Source organism: Vespa crabro, chromosome 6 (assembly GCF_910589235.1).
Source record: "Vespa crabro chromosome 6, iyVesCrab1.2, whole genome shotgun sequence".
Lineage (NCBI taxonomy): Eukaryota > Metazoa > Arthropoda > Insecta > Hymenoptera > Vespidae > Vespa > Vespa crabro.
The window spans coordinates 1,476,745-1,504,404 of NC_060960.1; the positions used below are offsets into that span (position 1 = coordinate 1,476,745).

A 27,660-nucleotide genomic window follows, 5' to 3' on the forward strand; every position below is an offset into this window, starting at 1 on the left:
CACAATCAAAGTTGGTGTACCGGTTGTAGCGGGACACGTCAATTCTTTCCTTCCGGTGGTGCTCAATACAACGAACGGTACGATTTCAGTTATAATAATGATAAATCATGAGAGAGAAAAATCTTTCGTTTACATACACCTGTCTTTTATATAATATTATCTTTTATTTTCGTGTTTAGATATATATATACACACCGGGTGAGGTATCTAACTTGATCATCTCGAATAATTTCTAAATTTTGCATTGTACAAAAATTTATTTCTGCAGAGGTTACATGGTATCAAGAGGGACATTACGTGGTATATATAACTTTTCTATAAGTGGAGCTATATAGGAGATTTGAAGGTCACCTCTGGTTTTTTAGATGCAATACTCTACTAATATATGTGTCATATATATTCTATGTCATATATATATATATATATATATATATATATATATATATATATATATATATATGACATAGAATACATTCAGGAAACTTTTTTTATTTATTTTATTTGGATATCATAATGATTTACGAGAATTAGATTTTCGCATGGTCTCAATAGGAAACTAAAAGAACTTGGATATTCAGTGAACGTTTTCTTAGTTTATATAAAATTCAGAGAAACTGAATCGATTCGAGTGGAGAGCTTGTTAGCGAATCAACCCCGAGGGAGGAAGCGACCTCAACAGACACGTGTACCCTCTGCATTCTCCGACTAAATCTCGTTTTCGTACCCCCTTTCTTTTTCTCTCTTTTTCTCTTTCTCTCTTTCTTTCTCTCTCTCTCTCTCTCTCTCTCTCTCTCTCTCTCTCTCTTCTTTCGTGCATCAAACTAAGAACCACTGGCGTTCGTAGGTGGTTTTTGGAGTTGGCGCGAATCGAAATACGGACAGATGGCCGAAGTTGCCGTCCCTCAATGATGGCGAACGCGTTCGCCAGTTGAAGGTGCTGCCATCATTGATGTCGACGACTATCAACCATGTGTGTACACTATGTATGTATATCTATATGTATGTGTCTATATATGTATTTGAAGGAGCACGTACGTAATACACAGACGAATCGAACAATAGTTAAATCAGGGTGAGGGCTCGGCCCTGCCCGAGGGCTGCTGTGGGTGTTTAATGAGCTGCCAGCCAGTGTCCGAAGGGGAAACGGAGGGTAGAAGAGACGACAAACCGAGGGATTTTTACTTGGGTACGAGAAGGATAGAAAACTTCACGAGGCACGAGCTACCGGCATTACCACTTGACTGCTTATGAGATCGGCACCGTGTAAAGTGGAGGAATAACATAGCATATATTTTCCCATCTTCTTGAATAATTATTTTGTAGAACGTTTATATTATTTTTCATTCATGATGATTTGTACCTGTAATACAATCAAAAATTGACATGAAATTTTGACATGTCCGTGGAAGTTTTTACTTTATATGTATAATTTTTACAAATGTTTTTGTTACACACACATGTATATAAATATGTATATATATGTATACATATATATACATTTTCTTTTGGATTTTAAGAGGTCGTAGCATTGAATGAAATTTATGGCGCGTATTCAAATGGTCCGAGCCCTCATTATTTCGTCATAAGTTCGCCGAACGTCCTTCTTTAGCGAGTTTAAAATTTTACGGGCAACTGACCAACCTTTCGCCACGGCAGCGTACGATTGGTCTCGTCATTCACGTGAGTAACGCTTGCGTGAAATCATTCTACCATTCAATAGTATTTTCTTTTTTTTTGTCTACTCTCAAAGAGAAGCTCTAGCGATATTAAATTACTATTTGCTGGCTCGCGGTTAGTTCATCAATTTGAACCGACCCAGTTATGATATTAAGTTACTCTTCGCCGACGATTTAGGGGATTATGCGAGAATAAATGTGAAACTCTATATTCATCGGTGTTACATTTAGCTTTTCAATGCTTTTCACGAAAATTACACTTTTTCAAGCTTTCAGATATCAAATTTTTACGAGGTAACTACTTACTTAAATTTCAAAAAGTCTTTGATTTTGCATTGAATTTGTATTTTTATTAATTCATTCTTATTATTTATTCGATCAAATTATTTCGATTCGGATTCGTGTAAACATTGCTCCATCTCGATTTCGTATATCGATATATATATATATATATTTTTCTTTTTTAGTTAAGTCCACATAAGGAACAAACTCCACCCCTGATTCAAATAAAACGCATACAGACTCACCGTTCGAGATCAAATGCGCTTTGAGGCACGCGTGTAATCCTACGTAAGCTCACCCCGTAGACCCAATAAAACGCGTACTTCCGCGAACGATCCACAATGAAGCTAAATCAATGATTTGTCCAAGGCGGTTCTAACATAGACTCTAATCCATGCTCTTGTATGTGATTAAAGTCTGATTCGGGGGCGTCGATACGGCTCATTGCGATTAATAATACGTGCATATACCATTCGAAGTTATTCAGAAATGTAAGAAGATTTAATAGAGACAGAGAGACAGAGAAAGAGAGAGAGAGAGAGAGAGAGAGAGAGAGAGAGAGAGAGAGAGAGAGAGAGAGAGAGAGAGAGAGAGTGAAAATGTATAAATAATTTTGTATTTTTTATATTATATATTTTTTCTTAATATTGAATTCTTTAATATATTTTAGTAATCAATGTATATGTGTGTGTATGTGTACTACTTTTGTATTGTGACTACTTTTTATTTCCTTTGTCCAAAAAAAAGAAAAAAAATAGAAAATACTAAATGAACAAAAGAGACAGATTTTATTGATCAAGAGAAACGTTGGTAAACGTCGATCGTTAATTCGTGGTGTTATCGCTTATGGTTTGCAAGCTGGGGACGAACGATCGACTCCGAAGGACTCGGAGGTTGGATGAAGCAGGGACCAGCTCGCGTCATCTCGTGATGAATGCCTAGCTACGCCGGGCATTCTTCAAGTAAATTATAGTCTTGAATGGCAGCACAGTGGGGGGTTGGTTGGCACGCGTACGGTGGGGTACACCTGCCCCCCGTAGACATCTGTCCCCTATATTTCTATCGCGAGTCAAAGTACTCTGTACTCTGGCTCCAGTACTTGTATTTTCGATAGTCACTGTCAACTTTTCTCGGTCTTTTCAACTTCGACGAAAATGATGACATCTCTGACGTCTGATCGTACGACGTTCTTCCTTGATATTGATTTTTTTCCCTTAATAGATTTCAGAAATTTTCTCAGATGAAGAATTATTTTCAAATAAAAGAGCTTTCTATATTTTAGATAACCGATTCTCGTTAATAATATATATATATATATATATATATATATATATATATATCCGATAAGAAGGAAACTCAGAGAACGAGTTCCATGACGCACTGTTCCAATGTCCATTGTTTGTGGTTTAGCACAAAGGCCTGCAAATGCCAATTCACAATGAAAAGCCGTCTTTCTACCCCACGCATATATGTACTACCAACAGCAAAGCAGCACTCTACGCTAGCTACGGTAGCACGAGCTAAACAGATGCCGAAATACGAAGCTGAAAGATCTTTCTCGAGTTCTCTCTCCTTTTTATTTCGTATTCGTGTCGGCCGCCCGTGTCTGTCTCTATCGATAGTCTTTTAGGGTAAACACGTTCCCTATTCTTTCTTATTTTCTAAAAAAAAAAAACAAAAAAAATAGATAAAGAAAAGAAGAAAAAAAATTACACTACCTAATGGTTATAACGTTGTAACCGATGAAATTTCATAGTTTCTTATTCAATAGAAATTGAATAGAAAACGAATAATCGAAAATTTTTTCATTGTACGTTTCAGATATTTAATATTATTTAAAAATATCATCGAAGATTAATATTTTGTTCACGGAGAGAATGAATTCCTTTCGATTGACAGCAGGGTACGATCTTGCTTCGCAGTCATGGCCATTAATCTTCGATTAAGTGCTCAACGATTCGGTCAAGGTAATTTCACGAATTTTCGTGAATTAGGAAAACGTTCCCCTCTCTGCTGTTTTCGAATTCGTAGCTGAGAGTTATCCCCCCTTCTCTCTTTCTGTCTTCTCTTATATAGTCTTTCTTTCTCTCTCTCTTTTTCTGTCTGTCTGTTTCTCTCTCTCTTTCTCTCTCTCTCTTTTTCTTTCTCTCTCTTCTCTCAACGGGGGAGCCAAGGCTGTCAGCCACCAGTATGTCACCGTACAGACCAGCACCCCAACACAATGACGGTCGTGCATGCGATCGATATGTGCACTCGACGGAAACGACCCAACGAAAGGTCGATTAAAGTGAAATCACGATTTGCCGTGAGTTGTCTGTATAAGCTGAAAAAGGTTTTTATACCTTTGCTGTACGACAATATTTTTATATTAAAAAAAAATTTTTTTACATTATTTCATTGCCTATTATCAAATTAATTTAAAAATTGCAGACTGTAACAGTTTTTTTTCCTTCATTAATTCTTATCGATATCATCATAGTTTGCATGTTGAAAAACGTGATTCGGGCAACGTTTGATTGGTTATTGGGAGCGGGGTACTAGCATCGACAAAAACCGATCGAATCCCCTAAAATCCTAGATCCCAATAGAATCTGTCTGGATCCTGAACCTTCTGTCGCGTTATGCACACAGTGATATATCGTCGACATAATGGTTCTATTGAAGCATTACCATTATTGGCAAGATTTGGGGAAACGATCGAGCATGCTAACGGATTCGTCGCAGCTTGCGAGCTGTTTGCAAATAACTTCTCTCTCTCTCTCTCTCTCTCTCTCTCTCTCTCTCTCTCTCTTTCTCTCTCTTTCTCTTTTTCTGCCTTTCTCTCTATACGAAATTATTGATCGAATGTTAAACTACGTGACGAATTTCTATGATATATAACTAGCAAATTACCTGTAAAATGTATTTCTAATTGCGCTCAAATTTACACAAGCGGGATGTTATTTTGATGAATTATCAAAATTAAAAATTGCTATGACGATAAGAATTAATGACAAGCTTTCTACCGTTCTTCTGTTACTTAAAAATTGTTTTTTATTTTTGTTTGTTCGGATGGCACCGTTAGATTCAATTAACAAGTGTTGTTTTAACATTTTTCTATAATTCTCTATTATATTATTCGACGTTAGAGAAACGTACGTTTGCAAGATCGAAGCAAAATATTTTCCTTCAATACTGTCCTTTTCACGAATGTTTTGATAAAGCCACTCTCTTGAGTTGACTTTTCCGTTCCGATGAAGTATTCCTATTCAGTTATTTATTTTTCTAACACTTGCCATTCGGATCACAAAGTGGGTGACGCCTACTTACTTTTATTATGGAAATAATGGTCTAACATTGCAGTTCCTATTTTCTGAATACAAATGGATATTCTTCGAGTTTTGCATAGTTGCTACCAGTTTCGATTTATACATTTTATTGTGAATTATTACGAATGTCATTTTGTTAGGGAATATTATAGATGATTTTGCGGTAGGAAAATCTGTTTTTCAATTGTTATGTTTTCTAAGCATTTCAAAGTCACGTTCCTAATGTAATCCGTTGGATTAGTTAGGTAGGTGTAATCTCAGGAACGATTTGTGATACATCTGCCCCATGCTCGTTCTTCTAAAGGACACGTGCCGCGGCACGTGTTCTTTCATTCCAAATAGGAAGCGATTTCATTCCTGCAAAGTGGTTCCTTAGCCAATTCGACGAAGATTATTTCGTATCGTTAAATGAAAGATAACAATAATAATATGTAGGTATGTATATATGTAAAATATGATTTATTGATGTAAGTATAAAGTCTGTACAATATATATTCCCTGAATGGATAAAATTCCGTATTAAGATAAGAGCACTGGCGTGGAGAAAACGTTATTTTATATCTAATTAATATAAAATAAAATTAAAAATTTGATTTTTATCATGACTTACGTTACAGATAAAATGAGATCAAGCGTTCGAGATCAGAACTTAAAAACATCGATGACTAGAACAATGAGGAACGCATGTAAATATGTATCTATGAAAGAAATCCGATAAAAATTATAATTCGGAATTATCGAGACCGAAGGATTTAGAAGAGACTGCTGATAATGACGGTATATGTGTAATAATGATTAACTTATAATTAGCTTAAGCGTTCTAAATTCAATTTAAATAGATTACTCTCTTACAAAGTAGATAACGATAACCTTTTAGTATTGTTCTTTAATTTTTTTTCTTCTACGACTTCTAATCGACTATCGACTTGAAGTCTCTCGATTAAACTGGTTATACTGATAATAATTACGAAGGAGAAGAAATACGATAATACTTATCGCTGAGTTTTGTACTTTCGTACGTAATAAATTTGCATTATTATTACTCATTGATTTTCAATTAACTGTTCGTTCAAAATTGCAAAACGATCGCAACAGTAAGAAAATAATTTCTCCATCGCATTTCTTCCAACCATTTTCGTTATTGCATCGTAAATATATACCGACGATACTCTACGGTAAATTCTCTTTCTCTTTCTCTTTCTCTCTCTCTCTCTCTCTCTCTCTCTCTCTCTCTCTCTCTTTTTCTCCCTCTCGATTAAATTTATCGAAACGTAGCAAACACTTTGGTATTATTATTACGCGATAGAAAGTTCGCGCAAAGAGAACACATGACCGGTAGAACCATCCTAGTACTCAAAATATTCAAATACGAATAATGGCTCGATACATACAATAAAAATAAATTCGATGTTGATGGCACAGATAGATCAAAGGATTTCGTCTGCTATTTCGTTGCATGAAAATTTAACACGGAAGAAAACAGACGATACAATACGATGTCCAAATCTTAAAGGCACTGATACATGCTGTTGTGATGAGTCATATGATGATGTGGCTGATGAATTTGATGATGTGGATACATCCTTTGCTCGTAACACGGTTGATATTGTTGTGGTATCGGTGGACTGACACTTTGATCGCTATAGCAATCATATTCTTGCCATTCCGGCACGAATCTTTCTTGAGGATAAGGAAATGTTGTTGGGTGACTCGGTCCAAGTCGTTTTTGTGCAGCTACAGCACAGCTTCCGGTCGAAGACGTGATCATGTTACCGTTCTCACTGATGCTGACTGTTACATTGCCGACGTTAACGGTTACTTCGCCACTCTCAGAGTTTCCTAATGTTTGAGAGAGAGCCCATATATAATTGTGAGCGAACCGAAGGGTCTCGATCTTTGTCAACTTGGTGTCTTCAGGAAATGTAGGTAAAGCCATTCTTAATCTCTCTAGTGCATCGTTCAGCGTGTGCATTCTGTGCCGTTCTCGATCGTTCGCCTTTATCCGACGATTCCTTTTCAATCTGAGTACCTAAAGTATCAAAGAAAATAGGATTCTTTTACTTGTTCACTTATTTCTCTATCTCTTGTTATTTTATTTCATTTTATTTTATCTTTTATCATTCCCATCTTTCTCTTGTTCTTTTTTGTCAGGTAATATTTTAAGGATTTACGTTTTTTTAATTTTTAAGATGATACGAAAATTAATTGTGATAAAATAGAGAAATTCATTGATACGATTAGTAAATAAGTAATAGTTCAGAAAGTTTATAGAGGCAATTTAGAATCATTGTTTAAAAAGGCAATTTAGAATCATTGTTTAAAAATATTTACCTGAGTGGGACTTTTACATCGAGTATTCCGAGTTTTCTTCCGTTTTTCTTCTTTCACAGGTGGAAAGAGACCATCCGCGGATAATTCGTGTTTCGGAGACTCGAAGCTAACGTCAAAGCCGGAGTCGGATGAACTGGACAGTTCGTCAAAGCCTCCCTCGCTACAGAATGAATATTCCGATGACATCACGGAGATTCACTATAACACGAAGACAATCACGCTTACGTGATAATCGAGCAACAGACGAGTAAGTTTCTTTTTCTTTTATTTTTCGTTACTTTATTAAACAATTATACACTTAAAAGTTTTCATTTTATATTTCAAAGAAATAGGCTCGTTCTTTCTTCCGTATACCTTGAGCGTATTATTGAAGATGACAGTAGAAATGAATTATCCTTTGGAAAACAGAAAATATTTCACGAACGATCACACAGAATCACAATTGAATTCAAATAAAATTTCAAATATTGAATTAATATTCGCAATCGTACGTATTCATCACGTCATAATCAAACGTCGAAAGAGATGAATAAGAGAATAGGAAAGAACGTAAAAGCGAAAATAAGAATCGAACGAGCGGACTAGGCGGGGTACAATTTGGTACTGTGCATGTGGGAAGGGGCTCTTAGAGCATATATACCGTCCCGGGGGTATTTCGCCCCCTCCACGAGACTCGACAGCCACCATCTATGGGGCACCGTACCAAGAGTTCACCCCATAATCACTGCGGAGGGGTACCTAACATTCCTCTCCCTTCGTCCCTCTCTCTTCTCTTCACTCCTCCCATTTTCTCTCCCTTACCCCCACTTTTCCCTATATGCATTAGACGCGTGCCATAGAGAAAAAGAAAAGAGAGAATGAGAGAGAAATAGATGGAAAGAGAAAGAGAGAGAGAGAGAGAGAGAGAAAATGAAAGAGACAGAGAAGTATGTAGCTGCCTTGTTAGAAGATTAGAGGTTTTTAGGGTGATTACACCGCTTTGAGATTTCGCGTACAACCGAGCACTTCTTTTTAAGTCTGTCTACCGAGAAAACAAAATGATTTATCTCGAGCCATAGTTACGGAGAATTTCATATTTCGTTTCTGTTGTTTTCTGTCTCGGAGTCTTTCATAGTTCACCTGGTCTCGTTTTTACAGATCAAATCTATCATACGTATCCTTTGTATACATGCTTATGATCTAAAAGATTTCCTACAAAATTTTTCTCAATTGGTTTAATCGAGTAGAATAAATCTATCTCTTATGTATCAGAAATTATATCATCTTTTCTTTATTCCTTTTTTTTTTTTTTTTTTTTTTAATAAACATATATCGTTTTTTAACGTTTTATATAATATTTTGTAGATTATATTTTCTAAGGATTAATGCCAGATTAGCTGCACAGTATAAAGGATTGCATATCATCAGGGGGAGGTGTTATTACAAGAACGAATTTTATAAGACCGCAAGTCTATTCTTGTAGAAATCTACTTTGTAAGTTTTGTAATAGATCAATTAGTGTTTGTTAACTCACCTGAAAGAAAAAATGAGAGTTTTATCTATATATAGAAATTTGCACTTTCAAAAGATCTCGATTCGATCACGACGTTCAATGTGTAACTAAAGCATAAGTGGCAGGTAATCTAATAAAGCCAACTACGACCATATGTCGCATCCGCTAATCAGTTGATAATACCTATGACATTGCTATAGAAACCATCAGTCTGACGATGTCATACGATGTAAGAATGATGTCGAATTGCAAATTTGGTTGATCAAACAGATTTTATGTCATTTCTACTTGCAAAAGACTTATATTAGGAAACACTTGATAATTCATATCTTTCGAAGAATACAAATTTGAAAACGTTATATATTTATACACACACACACACACACACACACACAAATACACACACACACACATATAATATAGATAATTCATTAGAAAATTTTAGTATGGAACTTTCTTATTGATTTCGAAGAAGATATCGAATTAGGAAATTATAATAGATTTCTTTCACGAATTCGAAGTTAAAGTGTGTAAAGGGATCAACAGAAAGATAGGGCATACCGGTGACGAAGAAAACGTGTAAACGTCCATCGATCATGTTGTCAATTACGTAAGAGAAGTAATTTAATAAAAAATTGGAAAATCGTGGCTTATGAATTTTAATAATTCTATCTTTACATCCCCGTCGTGTGTAGCTTCGATTAATCGTGTCTCTTTGAACTGTTACGAACAATATGAAAGACACCGAGGTGACGTATATAGGAACGAAAAATATATCAGGACCCACGTGTGGTCTGTTTGCTTAACGATTTGTTATCATGACATATTCACGCTATTCTGAGTGCACTGTCAATAATTTCTTCAATGAGAACAAACAGAACTTCTCGCGCTGGTGGTGCAAATCACCGTCGACCCTTTTTCACGTCGATTCGCGCTCTTTTCCCTGTTGAATCGATCGCAGCTACTTTTTTTCCTTTCTTTTCTTTTATTTTTTTTCTGAAAAATATTACAGTGAAATTATCGCTAAAATCCATATGATAATTCCTTCGATAGTTTCGATAGGATTATTTTTTCTCTTTTTTTTTCTTTTTATTCCTCCATTCGTATTTTAAAATATTTTGTTCGAGTTATAGCCATTTTGTAACGTGAAATCGATGAGGTTACATTTTTTTTCTTTTTTGTTTTTTTTTTGTCTTTTCTATTTTTCTATGCAATTTACTTTTATGTCCAAACGAAACGACGAAACTACTTTCGAGAAAAGTTCATGCGGTTTTGTTAGATTATTGGATATAGCGAGTTTTCTTTCTCGTACGATTTCTCGTTTAACGACTTTAGGTAAATTAGTTGTCCCAGAGAAAGTAAAAGAAACGTTTCCGCTATATCATTGAGACGAGAACTTACAGTCCAATGTCAGGGTTAGGATGGAGTATAATATAATTTTTGCGTACAGGTAAAGAAAACTTGTCGTATAAATATAGATGTGATATTATTGGATACGAATGTTATTAGAACGTATATATTATTTGTAGATTATTTCCTGTTACGTCGATATTTTCTATTTGCTTCCTTGGAGAAATGTTTCTTTTTCATAATTAGAGACGGTCGCTTAAACATGATCACTCTAGCGTAGACTTTCGCGCTTTCTCAGAAACAATTAACGTCATATAACTTGTTTACAACATTTCCCTTCAAATGGCACTTAACTGATCATGATTAATTTCATACTAATGATTACGAACATACTGATCAAGTGCATTTATTTTAATATGATGAGAAAATTTCCATAAAATTGCAGTCTACAATATGATATGTACTTAGATTTAATCGTAAAAATTTACGAAGGAGATGGAACGTCAGAAGAAAATAAATTTTTTCGTTTCATACATTCGTCGATGTATTTGAAGACCCTATGATATTCGGGTCTACCCTTTCCCTAAAAAAAAATTATGTCGATATAATTTTAACGGCAGCAACCCTTTTCACACTTTGAAAATTCGTACTATAACGTACCAGTCATCGATAAAAGATCCCCGTGAAATCGAAACCGCCGAGGACACATGTTCGATCGAGGCTATACGGAAATATTGGAAATTACACGAAAGATTTGCTCTTGGGGCGTGCAGAATCGAAAATCAAATAAAAAAAGAAAGGGGCGTGCCCGGTGTTAGCGAGAATCGAGAAGAGAGAATCGTTGTCTCGCAAAAAGGGTACCGAATACATGCTGAAAAACGATTCGCTCTAATTGGATAATTTATCGATGACTACGGCGATAAATTGAATTTCGACACTTCATCGAGTCGAACACATTTAACTTGGTTTTCCTTAACGAGAACGAATTAATTTTATCTAAGTTCACTTTCTTATCATCTTTATATATTTTTTTTACGTTAACTCTTTTTATTACTCAATTCTTTTCTTCAATTCTAATAAAAACTATATCACGTAAAATTTATAAAATAGTATCGCTTACATTATTTAAAACTATTTGGAAAACTACTAGGAGATTTGGTTATAAAGTAGCAATATAGTTTTTATCGATAAAACGAAAGAAAATTTTTTTAAAATATGGATATATATAACTAAGTATATAATTTTAAAGTTACACAAAGTTATAAATAGTTAATCCTCTATAATCGAGATTTTGGTTATATCTACAAACAGAATTATATAATGAGAAATTTTATAGCATTAGTTATATACTAATATTAAGTATGACTTAATATTTAAACATTAAGTTTTTAAAGATAAAATGAAATAAAATTTAATATAAGCACATAACTTCAAAGTTATATTTTATAAAGAATTAATCTCTTATAATTCAATTTTCTTGTTTTTTTTTTTTTATTTTCGTCGTGTCTATAAACAAAACTACATGATATTACTTGTACTGGATGTTAAATAATTTATACAATATAAATTATTTTATAAATGTTAAATAAATTTATACAATAAAAAAAATTAAATGTGTAGGAATGAAATGAAATGAAAAATTAAAAGATATAAACATAAGTACGTCACTTTAAAGTTACATGATGTTATAGAGGAAGTTTGCTAATTCGGATTTCCTCAACGTTCAGAGAATGTAATACTTGTTCTCTTTTTTTGTACTTTTTCGTTACGTTAATTAGCACGAAAGAAGAATTTTACGAGTGTATCAGTATATGTTGTGTGTTATTACACACATAAGCGAACGTTTACACGTTTAAAAGGTGATCTGGTCTCATGCGTAAAAGGTGTGTGGCGTCGTGAGAAGTGGGTTAACCGGCATACGAAACACATTCACGTTCATTTACGATATTATGTATTTATACGAACGTAACTAGACACAAGACATACATATATGTATACACACACACACACACACACACACACACATATATATATATATATATATATATATAGATAGATAGATATTCACGTTCACGAGAGAATTCCCAGGGTCTGAGAATTACAAGAGTTGATCGCAAAAATGTCGACTAGTCGCAAAGAAGAGATCTTACACGATAATCTTTATGCAAGCAGATTTATATACCTCTATCCCACGCCTTTCTAGTTTCTTCCTCATGGTTCATCGTACTTCTAAAAGTGCATCCGCGTCTATGCAACTTCTCTCTATCTCTATCTTTATTTATCTATCTTTCTTTCTCTTTTTGACACGTTCGTCCTTTCTCCTTCGACGTATTCTCGTATTTAGCACACGACCTACCACCGTACGAAGCCGTTCCATTATAAACGCACTTACGCTTCGTTAACTCATTGTGACATAATCAGCTTGGCACGTCATTTTTATTAATCAACGTTCGAAAAAGCGAATAAATAAGTACTTAAGTTAACGTTCGTTTTATACGACGGACGAAGGGAGAAAATGATTAATTCGTTCGTTCATGGTAAATCGATAAAATAAAGATAAATTTCACTTACGTAATTACGCGATCACTTCCGCGATAAATACGATCAAGATTTAACAGTTTAATTATAATATACTTGTTCTGCACGAATGACAACGTTTAAATAAAAAACCTTGAAAAGTTTCAGTGAAAGGAAGAGTGACTTGGACTTCGATAAATCGACTGTTGAAATAAGTCGATTGTTCCTTCTTCAGGTAAGCATTGAAATGATAAAAAAGGAAATCGTTGGACTCGATGGATTATCCTCCTAATAGAATAAAACGATCTGTATCGTGCTCTTAGAATTGTTTGGTACTTCATCGTTGAAGGTGGAGCTGTTCGAGTTGGTCTTTGCTAACTGTACATGACTCCTTCTCCGAGATTCGCCAATCTCTTCTCTCTCTTTCTTTATTTCTTTCTCTGTCATTTTCGTTCTCTCTAGCAATCTCTTCACTTATTTACTTCTTCCATTTCTTCATTATTTTATCTGGATCACTTCGAATATTTATCCTTTATTACTTAACTCAATTCACGAGAATCTTTCTTTTTCGTGTCCCCTTTATTTTCTAAGAGTGAAAAAAATAAAAAGATAGAGAGAGAGAGAGAGAGAGAGAGAGAGAGACGAAGGTAGAGACAGAGGCAGAGACAGACAGAAATAGAGAAAGTGGGGAGAGCCATCGGCATTTTAACGTTGCTCTTTCGCAGTCCATACTCTGTACGTGCTGCTTACCTTGGTTCTAGCCAGAGTACTGCTGGTAAAAGGACCTTTTGAACTATTCCAAGAAACAGCCAATGAGAGAGGATCGACTTATGACGAGGCGGCCGAGTTATCCATATTGCCTCATCGACGTATAATACAACGCTAATACAAATGCTATTCATGCTATTATAGGATTGAGAAAATGAAGCGATTAAGCGAGAAGGAGAATTCATGAAAGAAGGGCAATGCATTTTTTTTTAATTTCTTTTCTTTCCTTTTTTTATAATTATATTTCTTTCACGTCCAAGAATCGTTATCATTTCGAACGACAGAATTATGAAATATACGGAGTTTGATATATCTTTTAGACTCTTATCGTTTTAAACAAAATGTTTTTTAGCGTATTCAAAATAAATTTTGTAAATTTTTACGTGCTAAGAAATAAATGTTAGATAATTCTTATGAGATAGCTATACATCAGTAAAAGTTGTTGTTTATAAATGTTGCGCATAAACAAATGTCGAAAATAAAGAAGGTATTGTCATTCGGAGTGATACAAAGTATTGATACATGATACAAGTGATATAATAAAATTTATATATATATATATATATATATATAATTGTATTATTAAAATTATTTGTTTTTAATTATTGATAAAAATATCGTCGAGTACATAAATCGTAAATTTTAATGAAATCTCGATGAAATAAATTTACTAAGGGATATTATTAAAGCTATGTGTGACGATTTACGTGTTAATATGTTTCTCATGTATTTACGTTCTAAATTCTGTCTAGTAAGATAAGCTTGGATTCCGATAGTTCAGCAAATTAAACCGACATAGATGGGTTCTTCACGAATGAACTATCACTTCGATATTTATATTAGAAGTGGCATTATAACGATCAAACAAATAGCTGTTCGTTCGAGGTTATTGCTTGTACGAGCCATCGATTCCCTCTATTTCCAATATCAATCTTCTGTTTAGAGAATTTTATCAAGAACGAAGAAATAATTAATTTTTAGTAATGATCAATTCGAGAAGACTTTATTAATACGTTGAATGTGTATTATTGTTCTCGATGAATTTCAATAGGTCTCCATTTAAAATGTTTATAAGATTTCTTTTATAACTTGAAAAAAGAAAAAATACATTAAATTTTACCTATATTTCCAAATGTAAGTAAAATATATCATGATAATTTGATGAGAACGAATTTTCTCTTATCTATCGATACAATAATTTATGAATTTATTAATCTAATCGTAAATTATAGTACATTGATTTGAATTTTTTTTGAATAAATTGTTGACATCAATTTCAAGAGATTCTTTCTAATCTTAAGAGATTACTTCTTCTAGAAATGGTTTGGATTAAAACAATCCAAGTAGGTTTTCAAGGGGGAAAGAAAACAAACAAATAAGAAAGAAAATCAAAAAACTAAAAAATAAAAAAGGAAGGTGATATTAAGAAAAAGATGGAGGGGCAGTAGGGATAGAAAGGAAGGGCTTAAGTGGGAGCACCGGTGCCCCTTTCGCGCGCACAGTTACCGGGGACTGACTGTAGCCTCTCCTTATTCCGGCTTGGCACAGCTTTCTCTCTCTCTCTCTCTCTCTCTTTTTCTCTTCTGTCTTTATTCCTTCCACTCCCATAGCGGAGGCCACATACCTCCTTAGGATGCAGTGTAGACCTGTCCATTGGCTGGCAGACACCGCTTCGTTTTTCGAAAGATCGCCAGCCAGAGTCTGTGTACTTCTGTGTATGTATATGTGTGAAGGAAAGGAGAGAGAGATAGAGAGAGAGAGAGAGAGAGAGAGAGAGAGAGAGAGAGAGAGAATAGGGAGAGCAAGAATACTTGCTGGCAAGTCCTCTCTCATCCAGTCTGCGTCATGCTTTTCGAGATTCGTGTACTCGCGCGTTTCATTCCTTTGACAATAAGTATCTCGAAAGGCAAGACAATATGTCGCGATAAATAATGTAAAACATTACATAGAGACATATCTACATACTTATATAGATGATTGTTGTTAATGAGATTAATACTTTTGGTGGTTGTAACCTTTTTCTTTTAATTTCATTCGAAACGAAAAGTACATAGAGTTATACGTAGGTGAAAGGATCCTTCGGGTGGATCGTAAAAGTTCGTAAGACAAATCTTACGAAAGGAATGAAGTTGATGGAGATGTTAGAGAATTATGTTCGCGTGGTGCGAAGTATATTCGTTAATGGAATTTGCTTTTGTTCAGATTCCAAGTGATTTCCAGTTGTGATAGATCGATTTAAGGATATACGAGTTTTTCTTTTCTTATTTAAGGTATGTCATTAGTTTTTATTTGTATTTTTATTGATATAACCGAAATAACGATATGTATTTCAATAAAAGGATTAACAATTTTCTCCCAAGTAAATAATATTAAATCAATTAAATAATGATAATTTTTTAGGATGAATCTTGACCTATCCTATATATATATATATATATATATATATATATATATATATATATCCTATATATATCCTATATATATATATATATATATATATATATAAATATATATATATATATATATATATATAAATATATATATATATATATATATATATATATAAATATATATATATTCATAAACTTTAAATTTACGATAGGAAGGTCATGGTCGTTCAATTGGATATTTTACGTTCTTAATAACCGATATAACAATCGAGATGTATCGAGGTTAGCTCGCATTTTCGTTTCGTTTCGTTGCTTCTAAGATATTCGTGTATCTTGCCAAACTCGTGGCTCTCGTCGTCGTTTTCGCCAGTTCGAGGAAAACCAGTCTGACCAGCGAGAGTCCATGACTCTACGGGGGCGCGGGATCGCCCCCAGTGTTCTGACTTACGAGGAACCGGTGTCAAGTTCGTTGATAGAAAATACGATCGATGTTCGTGTAAGTCGTTTGGTTGAATGATCGAGCCTAATATTTCGACATATGATACTCATTAATAATTATTCCTTTTAACAGACTCCCGTTGAAACGGTAGATATGAAATATTTCTTCTTTCGCAATAGTTGAATTAATAATTATTAAAAGAATATTAATCTATAATTGTTTCTAGTTTATTTATTGTTATATGATTAAAGTATCAAATTAATCGGACTTTTTTAATTCGACAATACCTGTCAAATTGACAAACGGCGTTTAAAAAGACGACGAACGGTAGTTTTAGTATTAAATGTAATGTTCTTGGGATATTTTTTATTTTATATATTACCTGTAATATAATTTATTTGTTTTTAATATGAACGAAGAAAACTCGAGTTAAATGATTGATTATAAATTTAAAAAGAAAATGAATAAGGAAGTACTACAACGATTGAGGTTTCTTACCGATGAAAGTGACGCGAGGTATAAGAAGAGCGCGTGGCAGGATATTCCTTTTCTTAGTCATTCATCCTGGCATCACCTGGTCACGCGGTGTCAGGATTCCATGCGCGTAACGTAACAGAGGGGCAAAAGGGGAGGTGCCGTAACGGTTTTTTTCTTTCTCTTTCTCTCTCCCCCCTCTCTCTCTCTCTTTCTCTCTCTCTGTTTCCCTCTCTCTGTTTCCCTCTCTCTTTTGCTTCCTCTTTCTTCGGTCGACGATTAACGAGTCTAGGACGTTGAAAGAGTCTCGTACAACCAGTACAAAACAGTTAGCTAGATGTACTAGTTTTTTTTTTAAGTAATGTAGTATCGATTTTTCAAATGATCCTTTGAATAAAAGGCGAACTAGATTTTTCATGAATGATTCTTAACGAAGTTTTATATATTTAACATTTCTTCGATATTTTATTTTTTTATAATAAAATAATAGTTTATTATTAGGATCAGTCTGGATTCAGTTATTGAGAGGCAAAGTTTCTTCTACTCGAGATGACTTGATCGATCTTGTATATGTCATTTTGTACTTGACCGAAAGTAATGGCCACTTCTATTTGAACATTCACACTTATCGGTCATCGTCGTAATGCATTTGAAGTTGCTTTTCCGTGTTGCACGATGAGAAGGTGAAATCGTCTTTAAATGTGAGATAATACGATTTCATATACGTTTATTGCGTTCTTCGCTGAAGGCTGAGTCATTGCTCGGTTCGATGAATTCTTCGGTCAAAAGGGATTTCTTTTTTTTTTTATTTGGTTACTGTAATATTAACGTAGATGCGATTAAAGTATTGATTTATTTCGAGAAGATTTAGAAATTATTAAAGAATTTGTTTACAAAAACGATTTATTTCAATGAAAAAAAGAAATTCTTACGTCTTGAGCGATATGCCATATAAATATTTATGTATATGGTAGATTCGTTTGATTAACAACTACCTCTTTCAGAGACCATCCCTGATAATAGGGTACGAAATGCGGAAGTACTGTCTAAGTGCACGCATGAAGAAGCCAAGAAATTATGGGGAAATTGCCTCATAGCTGTCATTTCTCTTGACAGAATCATTTGTTCTCACAGTTTTACGAATACTATTCTCTTAACTAATCTTGATCTTAAAATAAAGACGAATGATGGTTCTGGTCGAGGTTCTGTATAATAGAAGAAAAAAAAATTTCGATTATCCACTTTCTAATTTTTCATCATTCAGATTTCAATATTTTTGTCGTAAGTCGATAGTTATGACGGGAATAAAACGAATTTAAATGTTTTCTAGCTTTATATACCTCTCCACCCTCTCCCGGTTAATAGAGTTGTGTAAGACTTTTGTTCAACGTTCGGTGGTACGAGGCGTTATAGGTAATAGAAAGTTAGCAGCTTGATTCCAACAAAAGGTGCAGCAACACCGACGTCTCTCTCTTTCTTTCTCTCTGCTTTCTCGAATTTCCACTTAACGCAATCAACAATCATGGAACGTTGCTGATATCGGGAATACTTGAGGCAGTCAAAGCCAAAGAAATATTTCGAACGTGTTAACGAGCTTATGGATCGTTTTAATTCTCGATTACGTTGCTCGGTACTCGGGCATTTAACATCCACGAGACTCCTGAAATGGAATCTGATTTCTAACGGCTTTTCACTAACCGCACGTACTCGTTCGAAGTCATTGAGACACCAAACATAGAGAGCTACGGTATACCGGTTGGTGGTTTGCCTCAAGGCATTTTTTTATTTTTTTATTTTTTTTTTAATTTTAATACCATGCAATAACTCAAGAACGCAGAAGCCAAGGAGAGTCTCCTCTGTTATATGCAGACACGTTTTTCCTATGTATGTATTCAAGGAAGCATCCTTTCGAGCACGCGAGCCATTTCCTTTCTTCCCACTCCGTCTGCGGTTATCCGGCCGTAACTCTTAAGATAATGGGTCATCGAAGTTGAACGTTCTAGCGACTCGTTTGTTTTTTCTCACTTTTAATAACGTCGTTCGATCAATACCTAGTGCGTGAATACTTTAACAAATTTGAAAGTATTATAAATATTTAGTTAGAAAGTTAATATAATAATTTATTTACTTTCAGGAGACAATGTGGATGTTTTTATTTCTATGGTTGACCACGTGCTCTCTGTCACGTGGTCAAGTGATCAATAGAGCACCACATTTTGTTCAAGGAGGAGACATGGCCAGATTAGCCGTTTCCGAAGGTACACCTTCAGGTGCACCAGTCTATACTCTCCAAGGGGAGGATCCGGAAGGTTCTAGATTACATTATTCTATAAGTGGAGAGTATTTCACCGTTAACAGAGAAACCGGCGTTGTCGTTCTTCGAAAAACGCTTGACAGAGAAACGCAAGACTTGATCGAAGTAATCATCAGTATAACGGGTAATTCTCATCGTAGCGTGATCTCAAGTGCTATTTTTTTTTGCAACTTATTACGGTATTTTACACGTTCGTGCGTAACCAACCACGTTCGTTTTATATACTGAAAGAAATCATTGAATAAAATTTCTATACATAAGGTTTCAAGGATGTTATAAGAAATGGATGAAATAAAGAAATATGTGTTATAGACGAAGGTATCGCTGGTTCGGAGCCAAATACCGTATCCCTTCGTCGAGAAATAGCAGTCCTAGATGAAAACGATAATCCACCAATGTATTATGGTCGACCTTATGCAGCGAGGGTGCCTGAAAGCGCACACGTTGGAGGTCTGTTGCTTCCTACAGGAACAATCACGATAACTGATGAGGATGGTGGTGTCAACGCTGATGTTCACGTTGAATGCATCCCAGCATCGCGAGACGACGATGTTTGCAATACCTTCGATGTCTCGACCGAAAAGGTTTTCTTTGATATTTTATATTTCAAATTAATCTATTATATTATATTTTACGTTCATTCGAGTGTTGTATATAGCATGTTTATTATTTAGTTAGCAGAAGGAAAATACGACGTGCAAATAACCTTGGCGAAACCTTTAGACTATGAAAAGAGAAATTCTTATTTAATTAATCTTTTGGCGGTTGACAGTCCGAGTGACCCATCGAAAAGACTACAAGCTAGAGCTACCGTCGCAGTCGACGTTCTCGATGTTCAAGTAAGTAGGTCTCTGTTCAGAGTCATGAAAGTAACCGGATGCTTAACGGCTCCTGCCGTCTATGTGCCCGTTAATAAAGAAGTAGCCAACGCGGTCTATAATTACCAACGCTGATCTAAAAGATATAACTATGATCGACATAATTTTATTCAAATAAATGAGAATTATTAATGATACAAGTACATATTTTCTAGGATCAACCTCCGGTTTTTTTGAATGCACCATATAGTGCAGCTCTACCAGAGAATACAGTAGGTAATCACACTGTATTAACGATCAGAGCACGAGACGGTGACACGGGTGAATCGAGGCCGTTGCTCCTGACTTTGGAGGACGAAGATTCGGGTCACTTTGGTCTCGAAGTCGTACGAGATGGTGACGTCACTTTAGGGAAACTCGTGACAACGAATGTATCTCTTGATCGAGAGGATCCTAGGATCCTACAAAACGGAGGAATTTACACATTTCATGTCAAGGCTACTGAATTGATCAATAATGAGATACCAGCAGATTCTGCCACGTCAATAGTAACCATTGTCGTTACTGATGTCGATGATCTTGCGCCAGTTTTTAACGAGAATCATTTTAGTCTGAAGATTTCGGAGGATATTGGAAGGGATACTCCTTTACCTGGTGAATATTTTTTCGTAGATAATTATTATGCGTTTGTTGTTAATTAACATATAATATTAGTTTAATTAAAAAAATCTTTATTCCGTTAAGGTTTGAATATGATTGTTAGCGACGGTGATGTCGGTGATAATGCTAAATATTTTTTGGCTTTACGAGACGTACCAGAGTACCTTGGAATTAGTAAAGCTTTTACCGTTAGTCCTGAGGAAGCACAAGGTAGAGTACCTGTCGTTGTCAAAGCTAAAGACGTTAGTGTGCTCGATTATGATGTTGATGATAAGTATAAAAGAGAACTGGAATTTGAAGTCGTTGCTATAGTCGCAAGCGAAGTGGTGAGTTTAGAATTTTAATAAAAGTTATCACAAAGTATAAGAATAATCGATAACTCAATTAAATTGTTCAGGTTGCAACATCTAGAGTGCATATTCAATTACTGGATGCTAACGATCACAGTCCAGAATTTTTACAATCTGTTTATAAATTGACCGTTCCTGAAGATGCCGAACCAGGGACTCGTTTTGGAGATATCTTTGCTAGAGATTACGATAGCGGTTCGTTCGGCGAATTAACTTACACGCTGCGTGGTTTTGGTGCTGATAAATTTTCAACCGATCCCGAGAAAGGTGGTATTTCAGTTGCGAAAAAATTGGATTATGAGATGCAAAAATCTTATTCGTTGACTATGGAGTCAAAAGATGGCGGTGGCAGAGTTTCCGCTGTTAATATTCTCATCGAGCTGGAAGATGTTAACGACAATAAACCGATCTTCGAACAGGCTGAATATTCTAGAACGGTACGTGAAGGTGCTACTAGTTTCGATCCACAAATGTTCATCAGAGCAACAGATATTGACGGACCCATGCAAGGAAATGGAAAAATAACTTACATGATCCATCAGCATAATAGTATGATGGAAGATATTTTCATGGTACGTGCTTTACTTTTATGTATTACTGTCTAGTAATATATTTGCAAAGTTTCAAGGTATTTCGATTTAAAAAAGAAATTCCTATTACAGGTGAATCCAGATAGTGGTGAAGTGACAATGTCAAGACCTGTGAAATCTGGGGATACGGAAAGAGGAATTTATGAATTGATCATTCGTGCCACAGATGGTGGAACACCACCACTCTATTCTGAGGCAAAACTTTATGTTCGAGTTGGTGTGCCCGGAAATCAAAAGCCCATATTTCGTGGGAACTACAAATCTAATCTACCTGGACCCAGTAGTTATAGAGCGAGATTATTAGAGAACGCTTCACCGGGTACAGAAGTTATTAGAGTAGTAGCTAATGATCCGGATGGCCGGGATAATTTATTGCAATATCATATTGCATCAGGAGCCAAAGATAATTTCGTTATCGATTCTAGGTGATCGAACATTTTTATCTGGTAGTTTGATTAAAATCTACCTCGCAAATAAGATTCTGTAACCTTTCAGATATCATTATATGGTATATTTGTTTTTATAGTTCAGGTATTATCACGGTTTCTCCAGATGCTCGTTTAGACTTGGAGACTGGAGGTGATAAATACGAAGTGATAGTTTACGCGATTGATTCTGGTACACCGGTTAGAGAAACTGCTAGTACAACCGTTACCGTGAATATCGTAGATGTAAATAATAAACCACCGATGTTCAACGAGTCTACATATTTGGTTTATGTGTCAGAACGTGCAGCCATAGGTATATTAAATGAAGTACTGTGCAGAACTCAGAAGTTTGTCGCTGGAAAGAATGCGGTTCTAACTGGTTGAAACGTTCCAGTCGCTGTCCCACTCTTGCTTACTTTATATCACATGTATTTTCCTTATTGGCAGAAAGTATCACATCTACTAATGCCATGCGTAATAAAGAGAGAAAAGTGGAACGTATCGGAATAAAGTAGGAAAGAATGATAAAGCATTGGAATAAACGTTCAAGTGTTAAATACTATTTATTAATCGTAATAACTAACGTAAATATGAAAATTCTATGACTATGTCACCAAGATCCTATTTCGTGACATTCTAAAACGTCAAAGGTGGGAATAGATGGAGCGAATAAACATTTTCTCTTCTCTTCTTGCCCCTTTACTGTTCCGAGAGCAAATACCTGAGTTCTACATAGTACATATTACATGTAATGTAATATACATTGTTGAAACAAAAACTGGATCCTATGCATTAAGATGATGAATATACGTTGCAGGAGAGTCGGTTCTAAAAGTAGTAGCCACCGACCCAGATTCAGATGCATATTTAGAATACTCCATTGTGGAACCAATAAGAGCCGTTGATAAGACTGGTGTAGCACTGAAGAGCATAACACCCTACGATTATAAAACAGCTTTTCGTATTAATTCTAATACCGGATTGATAACTGTTAATCGAGTATTGGATTATCAGGTTGCGGCTGTCATAATACTCACTGTTCAGGTGCAAGATTTAAATGCTGTTGTTGATAAAGATAAACAGTTCGCCAAAGCAGAGGTGACCATATATGTTCAGGCATACAGTGATGATAATCCAACTTTTACTAATCCTGGATGGTCTCCTAATAATCCAATGATAAGAGTTGCTGTCCCAGAGGAGCAACCTCTTGGCACAACACTTTTGATGCTGTCTGCGAAGGAACCAACAACTGGATATTCAGTCCAGAGATTTGAACTTGTTCGAGATGAAGATGACGAGGGATACGTTAATGTTGGTGTTCAAAGTGGAAATGTCGTCTTGAGTCGAAGGCTTGACTACGAAGCGTTAAATCAAAAAGTAATGAATCTACTCTTAACTAAAAAGAGTCTTCTAATTAATTTGTATGTAAAAATCTAAATGTACTTATTATTTTATTTCAGTTTATTCGTTTCAAAGTTCGTGCTCTTGCAAGGGACTACGAGATAACACGAAAAATGTCGGAGGCAAATATAATAGTCGAAGTTCAAGATGTTAACGACAATAGTCCTGCTTTTACTCAAAAAGATTATAAAATATCGGTGCTAGAATCAGCGAAGCCATCTAAGATTGTTTTGAACGTAAAAGCAACTGATATGGATAGTTCGAATACAGAACAAGAAGTGAAAAGAGGTTATGGTGAAGTGAGATATTCCTTAATAGGCGAAAATGCAAATATGTTCGAGGTGGATCCAATTACTGGGAATGTACAGGTAAATTAAAATTTATCATTCATTTTATATAACCTTACTAGATCGTTCAACTTATTATTTCAGATCACAGCTAACACGAGTCTTGATCGAGAAAGACAATCTGTTCTACGGTTTTATGTCGTTGCATCTGACATGCCCCAGGGTGGTGCAGAACAAAGAAGTACTAGAGCTTTGGTCACTGTTGATATATTGGATGTCAATGACAACGCACCAGTCTTCCCACAGGAATCCTATACTGCTGTTATTCCTGAAAATGCCTCAACAGGTGTCAGCGTGGTTAACATTACAGCGACGGATCCAGATGAAGGGGAAGGTGGCCAGATTCATTTCGAAATTATAGACGAAGGAGAAGCCAATGGTAACTGTTACAACTTTACCACTTTTTTTGTATCTAATCTAAATGATCAATACCAATTTAATATTAATCCGATTTTCTAAGGATTGTTCAAGATAAATCACACAAGCGGGGAGATATCTTCGGCTCGAGCATTAACAGGCAAGGGAAGAACAGAACCATACAATATGCGTGTTCGAGCTCAAGATGGTGGAATACCACTATTATTCACGGATATAATCCTAACATTATACATCGGTGATGTAGTTAGCAACGATGGAGTCCCTTTGTTCATTAGGCCGACCGTTGAAGAAATAGCATACATTTCTGAAAATTCGACGATAGGAAGTCCTGTTTTTCAAGCTGTAGCATCCGATCCTGATGATCCAAATTTGCCGAATGGAAAAATAACTTTTAAGTTTTTAGAAGATGGCAATTTTGGTAAAGATGCTAGTGCTTTTAGGATCAACAGTGAGACTGGCTTGATTACGACGAGGAAGCTACTTGATCGAGAGATTAAAGATAGTTACACTTTGATTTTAGTAGCTCAAGATTTAGGCGTTCCTCCACAGCAAGCTACTAGGGTACTTCAAGTGATCGTAAATGATATCGATGATCACAAACCACACTTTAAGAGAAGTCTAGATAGTCCACCGATCGAATTAAGTGTTTCAGAAGAAGCTTTAAATGGTACTAAAGTGGGTATCGTCGAAGCTATCGACGAAGACATAGGCGAGAATGGAATGATAGATTATGCGATTATTTATGGAAATGAAGGTGGATTATTTACGGTTGAACGTTTGGAAAATAACTCTGCTGTTATCCGATCAAACGGTCGTCTTGATCGAGAGTCGATCGATCGTCATTTATTAACAGTGAAATGTTTCAAATATTCTTCCAGTAAATCTGACGTTGTTCCTAAACCTTACAATCGACAAGATCCTTCGGAGAGACAAGTACTTATCAGAATTCTTGACATCGATGATAATCGACCTAAGTTTAAGAAAGATAACATTACTCTTGGGGTGAGACTGAACGTACCGATCGACACCAGTTTGATAACATTAGAAGCATACGACGCTGATTCCGATGCTCTGCCGATAAATTATTATATGAGCAATGTATCCTTTTTATCTCTGGTCGATTCCTCGATGTCATCATGGGTCACTCCGTCACGTCTTTCGTTGAACTCTCAAACAGGCGAACTTAGAACCATCGGTTCAATGTCCGGTTATGCCGATGGATACATGGAATTGATAGTGACAGCTAATAATTCGGCAACATCTGGCAGAGAGACTAATATAACTTTGAGAATATTTTTGTTAAGAGACAGAGATATGCTGAAATTTGTATTCTCGAAGCCACCCGTGGAAGTTAGAAAGACCTTGGAGGATTTTGAGAAAGCTGTGCAAATGGCACTATCTTTACCAATCACCGTAAACGTTTACGACACTCAGTTTTATTCAAAAGAAGATAACTCTTTAGACTTTTCCTCTACTAGTTCTTGTTTCCAAATGGTTGGTAAAGAGTCTTACGATCTGGATGAGATGAAGGCTTTATTAACAGATTCGAAGAACGAGGAGTTGAAGAAAGTTTATAAGACGTTTAACGTTGAGAAGGTGCAACATTGTGCCGCTATTGTTGCACGAGCTGATGCATCCATGACACAAATGTGGGTGCTTGCTATTGCCGTTCTTGTTGGTATCGCAGCCATTGTGTCGAGTTGTACCCTTTGTTGCATGCACGCGAAGTAAGTTCATACTTTCTTGTTTTTATCTTTTCTTTTCTTTTTCTTTTTTTGTATTTCATTATCAAACAATTAGAAGTTTATTATTTAAGTGTCATTAATTTTAGTTATTAGTTCTAGCAGTACTTCTAATATGTTCTGCTTCAAGAAATCGTAATATTTAGAAAGGAGGTCGAAAAGAAAGAGATTTTGAAATATTTCGTGTTTCAGATATAAACGACAAGTAAAGCATGCACGTTTACGTGAACAACCGCGTCCACCATTGAGTTACGTCTCATCTGGTCCAGGAATGGTCAGTGCAGCTTCTCATACAACTTTGGGCCCTGGAACTATGGTTACTTTGGGTCCACATGAGGGACCTTATGAGTGGGGTGCTGATACGACTCTTTATCATCCAAGCACACTTTCTAGAGCATAGAACAATTCTTTGCCTTTTCAAAATTGTTTTTATCTTGATCCAATGAAAATGGATCTCGAAAAATGATATTAAGAACAGAAATATGATTTCGTTATAGACTGTTCACATTTATTCACAATGGTGCATGTACAGGATCGAACTATATCTTATCGAAAAACTTTGAAGGTTGAATTAAGAGTTGATTTCATAGGATCGATTCAATTCGATTCGATGAGATTATTGAATGGTGCTATATCTGTATAAAACCAAGTATAGTTATAATATGTAATAACGTTAACACTGAGTTTAGATACCTTTTAAGACGTTCGTGCCAAAATACGTCGATTTATTGTAAAGATAATAACTTTTGTATTTTATTTTAGAAAATTTAATTCTAAGGATGTACATTTTATCGTTCGAATAGTCATTACTCACGTAGTTAAGGTTAATTGTGTTAAAAAAATGAATCTCACTTGTAATATAAATCATATTTAAGGAGAAGAAAAGTGTATATTTGGTACTACTAATGCTAATTAGGAAAAGAAATGTAATGTACATTGTTACACAAACTATTAAATAGCAATCGATCGTTCTCTTTTGATATTGAATAAAAAAATCTTTTCAGGAATTAATCAAGATGGCCAAGTTATCAACATGATTAGTTTTCCATGAAGTAATACATCCATGACCTCGCCTATTCCATTAAGTAGATAAATTCAATTTGTTTCTTTGGATAGTATAAAAAAAAAATAATTTATTATATAATTATATAATTCTTTACTCATTAATCATCATTTTAAAGTCATTTTCATGAACTTTGAAGCAATAATAAGTTAGTCGAATATCTTTCGACTTCGGGCAAATATTCATAACGAAAATGTCAAGGTAACAATTTGAACTAATAGACATTTTAACATGGCAGTTAAAATTGAGAGATGTCTAGAAAGATAACGTCATATAGTAATAATAATGATGATGATGATGATGATGATGATGACGATGATGATGATGATGGTGGTAGTGATAATGCCGATTCATGGAACTATAACATATATTAACCTTTACATGCAAATAATACTAAAGAATTTCTACACAAATCGCATTAAGTTATTGACAAATCTAATATGCATTTAATTTCTTCATTTCTACTTTGTTTTTATCTAATTTTTGTTATAATCATATCCTGCCATATACATATATATATATATATATATATATATATATAT

General features: G+C 35.0%; 2 protein-coding genes across 5 annotated transcripts; one reads left to right on the top strand and one right to left on the bottom strand.

Annotated features, from left to right (window-relative positions):
* LOC124424689 (cadherin-23) lies at window positions 1-27,066 on the top strand. 4 transcript variants are annotated; one of them, XM_046964091.1, is made up of 18 exons: window positions 1-77; window positions 845-983; window positions 5,884-6,043; window positions 7,657-7,844; window positions 13,119-13,191; window positions 19,162-19,465; window positions 19,654-19,925; window positions 20,016-20,180; window positions 20,375-20,813; window positions 20,904-21,145; window positions 21,217-21,741; window positions 21,832-22,184; window positions 22,286-22,500; window positions 23,005-23,564; window positions 23,648-23,956; window positions 24,020-24,314; window positions 24,396-26,040; window positions 26,248-27,066. In XM_046964091.1, the coding sequence occupies exons 4-18, from the start codon at window positions 7,726-7,728 to the stop codon at window positions 26,453-26,455; spliced, it is 5,724 nt and encodes a 1,907-aa protein (XP_046820047.1). In that variant the 5' UTR covers window positions 1-77; window positions 845-983; window positions 5,884-6,043; window positions 7,657-7,725; the 3' UTR covers window positions 26,456-27,066. The 4 variants fall into 4 exon arrangements, with proteins under 4 accessions (XP_046820047.1, XP_046820050.1, XP_046820049.1 ...); XM_046964094.1 differs by lacking the exons at window positions 1-77; window positions 845-983; window positions 5,884-6,043; window positions 13,119-13,191 and having other exon boundaries at window positions 7,780-7,844; XM_046964093.1 differs by lacking the exons at window positions 1-77; window positions 845-983; window positions 5,884-6,043; window positions 7,657-7,844; window positions 13,119-13,191 and adding an exon at window positions 15,581-15,994.
* Window positions 6,041-7,248, bottom strand: LOC124424694 (neurogenin-2-like). The gene has a single exon (XM_046964103.1). It carries the CDS (start codon window positions 7,236-7,238, stop codon window positions 6,774-6,776), a length of 465 nt encoding a protein of 154 aa, XP_046820059.1. The 5' UTR covers window positions 7,239-7,248; the 3' UTR covers window positions 6,041-6,773.
* Window positions 27,067-27,660: the final 594 nt, after the last annotated feature.